Source organism: Typopeltis vanoorti, chromosome 2, assembly GCF_054136105.1.
Source record: "Typopeltis vanoorti isolate ZY-2024b chromosome 2, IOZ_Tvanoo_1.0, whole genome shotgun sequence".
Taxonomy (NCBI): Eukaryota; Metazoa; Arthropoda; class Arachnida; order Uropygi; family Thelyphonidae; genus Typopeltis; species Typopeltis vanoorti.
In genome coordinates, this window is record NC_143550.1 from 121,301,490 (window position 1) to 121,313,703 (window position 12,214).

Sequence of the window (12,214 nt, forward strand, 5' to 3'; positions counted from 1 at the left end):
AATATACATTATATGTCAAGGAAAAACTATATATAGCCTTATGAAAGCCAAATTGCCAAAAATTTAATCTGGAGAACAGTTATCCTCTGTAGAATTTTGCTGTGAAAACTGAGCTATTAATCTGGTAACTTGATAGTTGTATATTAATAATTATAAAATTATAAAAACTATTAACTAGTATTGTGAGAAAATGACAGCTACCCCTCCCCTTCAAAAAAATGTAGAATGAACACTAAAGAATATCTTTTGCATGTGTGCCATGGACATTCTGTACATTCGCTATAGATTTTCTTTCCACAAGGTGGTGGTAGTGGTAGGATATTGCCTGTACTGCAATGAAATTATTCTATGGAAAGTAAAACAATTGTTCTGGTTTACAGAACATCTTGGAACTTTGCAGTACGTACAGATATGTTTTCCAAGCATTTGGTTGCTTCTTGGAAAGAATAATTTAAGAAAATATAATTTTCGTTAACTGTCTGTTTGTGAACTAGAATATAGGATACACTAAAAGAGACAATAGTTTAAAAAAAAAAAAAACTTTTACTGGAATACAGATTCTAAATTAACTATGCACTCTCATATGGTCTAGTAGTAGTAATGAGAATACTTGGCTTTCACAAGAGACCCAGGTTTGATTCCCAGCATGGGAAGTGTTTTTTTGTCTGTACAAGGTAATTTGGAGTACATCAGTACAAGGTAATCTGGAGTACATCAGACTTACAGCACATCAAGGTGCTGATGTGCTGTAAGTCTTGTGACCTTGCATGTGTGGGTCAGATATATATATATATATATATATATATGTATGACGATTCATTGTTGACCTGGTTGAAATACATATTGTAAAATAGAGTTGAATGACTTAAACCGAGAGTTAGGTAAAAAAAGGGGGTTTAATAGTAAAACATGACTAGTTTCGGCTTATAACAGCCTTCATCAGGTGACATTATAAAAGAAAAAACACTAAACTCTGAAGGTTAAAAAAACTATGAACAACATAGAGAGTCTCTATACATAATTAGCATGAAAACATTGTAGTTGTATTTAAAGCTGTTCTTTCGTTTGTTGCATTGTTGGGAGAGTGCATGCTTGCAGCATCACGTGAACGCCAGTACATGATTACTGCTGAATGACTATCTGGGAGGTTGTAGCTCAAGTTATTATTTAGATGTTCAGGGTTGTGGATGATTTCCCTAGATTCTACGATTTTTCTCTCCAATTCATCATGGCAACGAAAGATGTTGGTAGATCTGTCCCAGCAGACTGTATGACTTGGGTTTTCATCATTAGGATCAGTTGAGAAAAGGATATGGCTTGATAAGGCACTGGCTCGTTGTCTCTTGTAAGCAATGTCCCTCATGTGTTTCTCCATACGTAATTCAATAGATTTGCCCATCTGGCCAAAATAAGGAATATCACAATCACACCATATTTTGTACACACCAGGATATTTAAGATGATGATGATAAGGTTTTGGGTGGATTTTTGGAAGCGGAGTGAACAAAGTTCTGATATTGTGTTTTCTTAGAACCTTGGCTAATTTTTGTGAAACTGAATTTATGTAAGGAATAAATATTATTATTATTATTATTATTATTATTATTATTATTATTATTATTACCACGGGCTACTCCAGGAGTCCTTAGACTCATCGAGGGAGGCCCTAAACATCATGTTCACACAGCTGTTCAACATTCTCACAGTATCTATCATACCTTGCCTTGAACTCGCTCACTGTCATAGCACCCACAACAGACTCTGGCAGCTTATTCCACTCATTTACCACTCTAAAAGTAAAGAACCCAGCTCTAACACCCCTGCTAACCACGCTCTTGCCCCGCTTCCATGGGTGTCCCCTAGTTCTCCCACCACCAGTCCTGATCTCAAAAATATCATCTGAATTAATCCTATAGAATCCTTTTAACAATTTGAATGTCTCAATCATATCTCCCCTTTTTCGCCTATCAACTAGTTTCTGCAACCCACAAATCTTCAACCTGTTCTCATATGGTTCATTCCATAGACCTGCTATCATCTTAGTCACTCGCCTCTGGATCCTCTCAACCTCCTCCCCATCAAGAAGGAACCGAGGTGACCAAATCTGGGCACAGTAGTCGAGATGAGGTCTTATCAGGGCTCGGTACAGAGGTACAATAACTTGTTTTTCTCTGCTCGTCAAGGTATTTTTTAACAACCAAGTGAGTTGATGAGCTGATTTAGCTACTTTCGCAATGTGCCCCCTAAACTTCATCTCCCTATCCACCAACACTCCCAAGTCCCTGGCCTCATCAATCTCTTGGAGTACAGTTCCACCAATGTGGTATACTGCTGCTAATCTTTTCACTCTGAAATGCATAACCTTACATTTTGTCACATTAAACTGACATCCATTCTCCTTAGTCCAGAACTCCAATCTATCTAAGTCATCTTGCAAGACTTTGACATCTTCTGCATTCACTATCGCCCTACCCAACTTTGCATCATCAGCAAACAAATGAACTGTCCCACTTAGACCATTCCCTATATCGTTAATGAACAGATTAAACAGCAGTGGTCCAAGAACAGAACCCTGTGGCACACCACTAGTCACAGGCCGTTTTTTGGACTCTACTCCTGAATAAACTACTCTTTGATATCTCTCCATCAACCACCCAGCTATCCATCTCACCAACCCTATATCCATTCCCATATGTTGTAGTTTACGGATTAGAATTCCATGTGGTATCCTGTCAAACGCCTTTGCCAGGTCCAGCAGTATCACTGTAAACCCTTTTCCCTTATCCAGTTCAGCCGTCACCTTGTTATAAAACTTGAGCAAGTTACTGAGGCATGATCTACCCTTCACAAAGCCATGCTGTCCTCTGTACAGTATCTCATTTTCATCAATCCATTCCTGTATTTTTCCCTTGACTACTTTCTCCAAGACCTTGACAACGACTCCTGATATGCTGATCGGTCGGTAATTTGCAACCATAGTCTTGGATCCTCCTTTATGCAGTGGAACTATTTTCCCCTTGACAGATGTACCGCCCCAGTCAAACTCCCCGCCTGACACTGTCCTCGGAGCGGATCGCACCAGGCAACGGATATATTGCCTTTAAATGTATTTATTTCTTCTGTGTGATGACTGGAGTATATATATATATATATATATGTAGGTATGACGATTCATTGACTTGGTTGAAATACATATTGTAAAATAGAGTTGATATATATATATATATATATATATATATACACACACAGTCATCTCTCAACTTACGTCCTTTCGAATATATGTCTGTGATCCCATAAGGGAATAAATAACATTTTCGGCTATACTTTTGAACAAGACACAAGCCGGGCATAAAGTAAAGCAAACACAGTGGCAACCTCCCTAAGCAGTTGGCACGTGTCTTTAACAGTTTTTCTGTTGATTTGGTGTTTGAGAAATGGGTTATTTGTGTATTTATCGTTAAATATTTCATTATGTTTTGTGCAGCATGGCCCCTAAACACACAATCAAAAAACCTAGTGAAGAATCACAGAAAAAGAGGTGAGCAATTGATCTTGAAATGAAGTTGCAAGTTATAAAGCAATATGAAGCTGGTAAGCCTGTCAGTGTGATCGCACATGGCAATCACACTTCAAATGGTCTCATTCTACAGTGACGACCATTTTGAAAAATAAGGATAAAATTGTAGAGGCTGTGAAAGGATCCGCTTCCATTAAATCGACGATAGTGACAAAGCAATGACAAGGTCCTATCGGCGATATGGAAAAGCTACTTGCATCATGGATAGAGGACCTGAACCTAAAGCGCATAGCCCTTAGCACTGTGACCATAACCGGTAAGGCACTAAATCTCTTCAGCATGTTGAAGGAGAAAGCAGAACCCGATTATGACCACGAATTCAATGCTTCTTCCGGTTGGTTCATGAGATTCAAGCAGCATTTTGCGCTGCATAATGAAAATGTGAAAATGTATGGGAATCTGCGTGTGCTGAGAAGGCTGCCAAGGAGTTTATGGAAAAATTGGATAAAATTATTTGCCACAGCAAATATTTAATATAGATGAGACGTCCTTATTTCGAAAAAAATGCCCAAGCAGACATTCATCCACAAAAAGCTAAAATCTATTGCCTAGTTTCAAAGTTGTTAATGCCCATATTGTGCGATTCCGTTATGGGTGCGGCTGGATATAAACTGAAACCATTTGTGATATGGCACACTGAGAATTCACGAATCTTCAAAAACATTAGGATGCATACTCCCAGTTCATTATCGGAGCAATAAGAAGTCGTGGATGACTCAAAAATTGTTTGAGGATGCCTTAATCAAACTGTTATGCGAGTGAAATAAAAAGCTATTGTGTGAAAGAAAATGTAGAATTTTGTTCATTCTATATAATGCTCCAGGTCATCTGTCTTGTACGTCTTATACCTGTGATCTTCATCAACTTCAAGGTCATGTTTCTCCCTCCAAACACTACTTTATTGATCCAACCGATGGATCAGGGAGTTCTTGTAGTGTTTAAGGCTTATTATCTACGGATAACTTTTTCACAAGCCATTTCTGCTACTGAAGGAAATGACCCGACTCGCATGCAATTCTGGAAAACATTCAATATTTATTATGCTATTAAAAATATTGCTGTGGCTTGGGACGAAGTGACCTCTCAATGTATAAGTGGCATGTGGAAAAACACATTAAAAAGGTTTGTGCATGATTTTGGAAGTTTGTAATAGTGGGTCTAGCAAACAATCTGAATCTTGAAGTGAATGATGATGACTTAATTCAACTCATAGAGAGTTTCCCCGAAGAGTTGACAAATGAAGAATTGGTCGAACTGGAGGAACACCTGTTGCAGAAGAGGAAAAACAAGATAAAGGAAGAGGTAGTTAAGCATGTTTCATAATTAAATTTTATGTTTAGTAATTAAATTACTAAATAATTTTTAAATTACAGTGAAGGTCTTGCAGGAATATTCTTTGTAGTTAGCGATGTTCTCGAAATGGCTGAAGACATGGACCCCAATGTTGAACACTATTTAATAATAGAAACGAAAGTACACGATGCGTTTGCTTGCTATGAACAAATTTATGATGAAAAGAAGAAGAGGAATAAGCAAAGCACATTGGACATTTTCATCAAAAAAACAAAGGTTACACCAGAAGAGCCACAGCCTGATTGTTCACACAGAGAAGGTAATGACGATGTGATTGTGGAGGAAGCCTTGGGTGATTATTCTCCTGTTTTATAGTGGCAGTAATACATAGTATAGTTTTATAATAAGGTTTAAAAATTAAAATGACAGTATACTTATTATGGTTAAGTCCCTAACCCCTATAACTCTGTTGATTTAATGAATCGACTTACGTCCTGCCGGATGGAATGGAACCCGGACGTAAGTCGAGGGATGACTGTATGTATATATAATGTAAAGGTGGAAATAGAAACAATTTTATTTGTGAAAGTATAGGGGCAGTTTTGGTAATTGGCTGCCAGTGGTTTCATACATTATTTAATATAGAGTCAGATATAGTTGTAATTTGAATTATATCATACTTAGCCTTCTGCCATAAACAAATCATCATGATGTGCATGTTACTCAGATAGTAAATTTATGAAAGAAACAAGAGATTTTAGAATTTTTTATTTTATATTTTATATTTTTGTCAGGAAAATATAGTGAGAGAATTTAGTGACATATAAGGAAAGATATACTGAAATAATTAAAACAGATGAAACTTAACATCATATTTACAGGTATTAGAAGAAAAATTTGGAGCTATGCACTGTTGGGGCAGTCTTCTATGTGATGATAGATAACTAACAGAGTAGGATAAAATGCCATGCCAGTTTTAAATATAACTTTATGTCTATTATGTATGTCCAAGTTGCATCAAAGAAGATAGTGATATATAGTTGCCTAGACTTGCACTACCTTGTGGGTCAGTTAGACTCACACTACGTGCAGGCGCAAACTTGACTTATTTGTCTGTTTGCTTACTTGGGAAATGGAGTAAAACCAGGTTTAAAATAGCTTGGTATCTTTAACATATATTATACCCAAGGTAAAAAACTTTCCACACACACATATATATATATATATATCATCTGCCATTGTCAGTCCACTTCTGCATGAAATCCTTTCTAAAATTACTCCAAAACTGTGTCAATGATATCATCATTCCGCTGTGATTTTGGCCAGCGTCATGGGGTCACATCACTAGCCCTGTCTAAGTCTAAGAAGTCCTATGTGTACTCTACTCACTCACACACACACACACACACACACACACACACATGTAACCCTTGTATAACACCATGTCATATGTTTGAAACTGTGTTATATGGGACCAAGAAGTACAAAGGGGGAGGGGTCAAACAAAAAGACACTGTTTTATTTTTACAACTATCAGAAACTTAATTTTTTTTAAAAATAGTAATAACTGAACAAATGTCTTACAAACTGTGATACATATGTCAGATGATGTAGGTTCACATAATTTTCTTCTCCTTCTGTAGTGTCTAAATTTCAAAAAATCTGTAATCTGGGTTTGTTCACTTTTGTGTGATAGATCTTTGTAAAGTTCATGGTATGGAGCTAAGCATATTTGAATCTCCCTTTTAAACTTTGTACTCTTTTCAGATGAAGGATCAGCATTCAGAAAATAAGATTCTAATTGCTCAGCTAAGTTTATGCCTTCATATATTCTTTTTAGTGTAAAATTTGAACCTTCAGAATTTTCATCTATGCTGTCATTTTCTGATTGATTTGCCATTTCCACCAGATCCACTTCACCAGGCTCTTGTTCTAACAGTAATTCTTGAATGACTTCAGTAATAACATCATCAAAACTTTCTCCTCATACTCACTTAGCAATTTCTGTTATCACACTGATTCCATTTTCTGCTAATTTGTTCATATTTCCATGAATGAACTGGCTCCAGCCATTCATTTTTCAAACATGCATTTAATGTTGGTTGCTTTGCTTCTTTGAGCAATCAAGCTATGATTCCAATACAATTCATGACTGAAAAATGTTTCCATTCCTCCATCACTTCAATAGATTTGGAATCAAATTTTTCAAAAATCTATTGTAATGATTTTCTTATGTAATGAGTTTTTAAGTTAGATATAATGCCTTGATCTAATGGCTGAATTAAAGAAGTTGTATTAGGTGACTTCAATGCCAAAGACTTGTCTCAATGGCATTGAAAAGTTGATGTGGTGTGTTTCTGTGCTCTTTGATCATTTATTAAAAATACCTCTGGATACTTTTTTGATAGCTTCATTAATAGCCAATGCACTTTCTCCTTGAATTCTTATGTTATGTAATGAGAAGTGGTTTTTAAATTGCTCAAACCAACCTTTACAAGCAACAAACTCAGGATAAACAGAAGATTCTTTGCTTTATTTTTAATGGTTATAAATTTTTAGTGCCTTTAATGTTTAATTACACATTGTCTGATGGCCATTTTTTACTGCTGTTGTCAGTCCAAATACTGGATGCTTCTCTCTCTCTCTCTCCCTCAATTATTGGCACTTTGGGGTCAGCTGTTATATTTGAAGAAATGGAAGAACGTGCAGCAGTTCTGATTTTCTGTTCATTTTTCTTTAAAATGAACAGAAATGAACAGAATTTTATTTAAATATAAACATCTTGTAATATATGATACCTTTCCTCCCTAAAGTCCTAGAGGTGTTCCCTCATAAGACATCAGGCTTTCAGTCTAATCTTTTCCACTTAGTGTTTGTTCATATTTTTTTGTTGTTCAAATTTGTATGTGGTTTTGTAATTTTAATATTGTTTTCCTGATGATGTCTCAGTGACTGAGATGAAATATAGGAATGATTAAATGCATTGTTTAATTATTTATATGTGCTGTATTTATTTCTTTAAACCTCATAATGAGTTCAAACCAGCACCTAAGTCTAAATAGTAGATGTATTTCTCCAGTGTTTTTCTGTCTAATAATAGCAGTCCAAATTTTCTGTTCATTTTTCTTTATTGTCCAGATTGTTTCTTCATTTAAATATAAACTTTTTGCAATGTATGATATCTTTCCCCTTTTTACAAGATGTCCAAAATTTGCAGCTTTGATTCTAGAGAAGTGAGGTTTCTTTTGACACTTCACTTCAATAATTATTTAATTCACAACAAAGAAATTATTCCAATACAGTTCTTAAGAACAAAGTTTTAGTAATGCATGCCCAGAAAAATGTATAAACAATCAAATAAAAAACAAAATAACTGCATGCTTCAAAGTCACAATTTTTAACTGTCTCAAACAAGTTCAGGTAACATGTTTCATAGACATGGGGAAGATTTCTATTACAATCCGCAATCCCATCTAGAGGTGTCCCACAGTACACAAGGTGAAATTTGGTGTTTGGCTTTATGGAAAATGGTAGAGCATGCAGTTCTGTATTTTTATTACAAGAGAACAGAGATAAGCATTTAGAGGTAAATGCATGTACCTATAAATTCCTACCTTATGTAAATGAATACAGAACTAATTGTAAGCATTGCAAGTAAGTAGTAACAGTGGGATTCATCCCCCCCCTTTTTTTTTTTTTTTTTCATAATGGCTAGTGTGTTAACAGTGGGGGATTCACAAAAAAAAGAATGGAAATGTTAAAAAATTACATCTAGCATAATAGTAGTGTTTTCTGCACACCAAAGCTCAAAAATATGTTATTGCAAAGTTTGCTGCAATTCTACTATGTTTGTAAACGTATGTGTTATATGATAGTTACCTATATATATTTGGGGTGGGGGGGGGGCAAACCTGCTGAAATTACTGCAGCACAGTGCTAACACAACAAAATGTTGACACCACTTTTGAGAACTGATGTGTTGTCATTTTTAGGTAATTCACTACAAGTTGATTTACATTAACTTAATAAATAACCAAGTTTTAACTCAAAGACATTTTTTATTAACACTAGACGTATTTCTCATTATGGTTTAATGTAATAAATATAGCACATATAAATAATTAAACAATAATCACTCCTATATTTCATCTCAGTCACTGAGACATCATCATGCTCAAAATCACATACAACTTTGAACAAATACAAAGTGAAAAAGATTAGACTGAAAACTCAAAGTTCTGTGAGGAGTGCATAGTAGATGCTACTGACTCTCCCTCTTTTAAGTTAGCTAAATCCTTAACCTCACTTACAGGTTGCACATTCCACTTACACATTCTTCCTATATTAAAAATTCCACTCATTTCAAATCTTTAATCCAAAATTTAGCTTCAGACAATAACAATATCAAACATCAATGCTAATCATGATTAGCTTTGATGTCATCTCCCTTTTTACCAATATCTCTCTTTCTGATACTTTAAATTTACTAAAATTCTGGCTACTTCACTTGGAAAGATACCATTTATAAACATATTGAGGATACAGCCATGGGCTCTTCTCCCTCTAGCTAATTATTATATGGAGCAGTGATGAACATACTCTTGATACCATTATTCTCAAACCTTCTATCTGGTTAGGATACTTGATGATGTGTTCTCGATTTGGCCACACATGGCTCAGACACATTAGACTCCTTCTTCCTCCTCAACAGACAGCACTCCAGAATTCAGTTCGCTATAGAAAAAAAATAGCCTGCCTTTTCTAGATACTCTAATTACATATCTTCCCAATGGCACCCTTTCTTTCTCAGTGTACAGAAACTCACCCACACTGGTAGATACACACAAACTTTCCCATCAGTCCTCCTCTCAACAATATGGTGTTATCAAAACTCTTGTTAATAGAGCCTTTAATCTCTGTTCTACTGAAGCTGATCTTGCTGTTAAACTCTCCAATATTCAAGCCCAGTGGCTACAATGCCAAAAAAAAAAGTCAAATTAATTGTTTCTCGCATCCCTCTCAACATGTTAACTATAGTAATGCTATCATTGTTCCTTATATCCTGGGGACCTCAAAAAATAGCCAGAACTCTAAAAAAGTACAATCTCTAAATGGCATTCAAACCTTATCTGAAGCTGGCTCCCTCATCTGCACTCCCGAGGATCCTCTCTCTCCTCCATCAGTTCCAGCAAGCCCTGTCACCATAAGTATGGTCAGTCAGCACTTGCTGACTATTCCTTGGATACTGCACAGAATCAAATGAAAAAAAAAAAAAACTACTATGCTTCACCACAAAAAACTACAACTTTTTTTACAATCAGCAGCAGAATTAAAGAACTGATCTAATCTTAATAAATATGGTTGTATTAAACTTCCCAAGATTTGGGAAACTCTAATTCTTGGCCTCCCATCCACTGATCTTTCCTATTTCAGCAATCATATACACAACAATGTAGAGACTGCACATAACATACCTAATAATACATGTGATTAAAATATTATTCCTGTCCTTTTCAAATTATAGAAATAATGGCTATTGGGATACGTTTAATTTTTTGTTGTTTTTTACTTATGTTAAATAACTTCATAAGTTGATGACTTCTTGATGGGTGGTGATTGACAAAGGTTATTTTTTATTGGAATCATTATTAGAATTTGAATAAATTTTGTTTTTAAAAAAGTGATTACTTTCTCTCTCTCTCTCTCTCTCTCTCTCCAGCTTGGAAAAGATTTTCTGGGGAAAGAGAAGCTGGATGAATTGCGGTCCTCTACACGAGCAGTTCGAGAAAGCAAAGCAGCCATGAAACGGCTTAGTACAATGGCAAAAACAGCCAGAGAAGGTAAGATATTCAGCTCTGCTTCTGTCAATAAAAATCTCCCATGTGATACAATGATATTTTTCATTGAGTCAGTTTAATAGACATGAAAATAAATCTTCTCTAAAAATAATTAGGATTTAATATCAATTTTAGCCTTTACAGTTTCTTTTAAAATAAAAATTCTAAGTAGATATAGTTATGATATTGCTTTTAAAGTTTTCTATAGAATATAGAATTAAAGCTTTAAAAAAAGCAAGCTTTACATTTTTTTTATAACTGCTTTAGTTATACCCCCTTGAATTAAATGAAAACTTTAATCTCCCCCTCCTCCAACTAATAGTCTTTGTGATGAGTGATGAATGATGAATAAGTGATGAGAACTTATACCACCTTTACCACGAGTTGCCCCACTCCTAAAGATACTTCAGGTGCAAACTTTGTTTGCTTACACTTGGATAAAGGATTAAACTAAATATATAATTTATAGTCTAACCAAGTGAAAAAACTTCCAACATCTTTCTCTAATCCAGAGTGATTTAATAATAAGGTGTAACATCTTGTGATAGCCTGTGTAGCTCGGTGGATGTGGCGTTTGCCCACCGCCGCACGAAGGAAGACTTGGTTTCGAGTCTAGTCAGCGACTAGAGGAAATTTTTCTAAGCCTTTTTTCAACCGGTTCCCGAGTTAGTCGATCTCTGGCACGGGCAAGCAGGTTTTTCCTCCCGGAAACTCTGGTTTTTCGCCCTGTAAACTCAAGAAATCGACCGTAGAACCCACATTATTTCAGACATTAAATGTATTGTGTTAGGGTTAGGGACCACGAGATGGCGGCACATTTGAGCCGTCTCTCTTCACTGCATACCGCTTAATTAGTGATAGCCTTGGGCCATCTGTCTCTGATTGGGTACCAGTGGAGATTGAACTGCCCACTCAGTCTCCAAAAGTTAGATAGGGCTAAATGGCCTCGCCTACTCCCGTATACAGGAATAAAAAGGCGTTAGCTGATTTTTTTTTTTTTTTTGAACATCTTGTGCAACTCGTATAGGTAAACATGACTTCTCCATTATGTGGGTATCACCACTGGGTCTGGCTCCCACTGATGAAACCTCGGTAAAGGTCAAAACTGGTCTGGGTAGTTGTCTTTCCTTAATGTATAGCATTATACATGTCTGCAAGGAGATGTGCTTTGCATTATGGGAGATACTAAGGCAAGTGATTAGACCTTACACCACCTTTACCATGAGTTGCCCCAGTCCTGAAGATACTTCAGGTGCAAACTTTGTTTGTTTACTTGGATAAAGGATTAAACTAAATATATAATTTATAACTAATAGTCTTAGCTATTAGTTGGAGGTGGTGGGTGGGTGGACGATTGAAGTTTACAGCTGCAGCAGCTAATAGTCTTAGCTGCTGCAGCTGTAAAACCAAAATAACCAAATCTCCTTCACCCATTCATGGTAATCTGCTCAACTTCAACATTCAACCTATCATTATCATATAATATATATACAGGGTGTTCGGGATA

The 12,214-nt window shown here is 35.8% G+C and overlaps 1 protein-coding gene across 1 annotated transcript in view; it reads left to right on the top strand.

The window, feature by feature from the left end:
• LOC150109391 (uncharacterized) overlaps positions 1-12,214 on the top strand; it is a 186,399-nt gene that overhangs the window by 136,139 nt on the left and 38,046 nt on the right. The window contains exon 3 of the mRNA XM_090407836.1: positions 10,590-10,710. Coding sequence (XP_090263962.1) covers positions 10,590-10,710 — 121 coding nt within the window. The remainder of the gene's footprint in view (positions 1-10,589; positions 10,711-12,214) is intronic.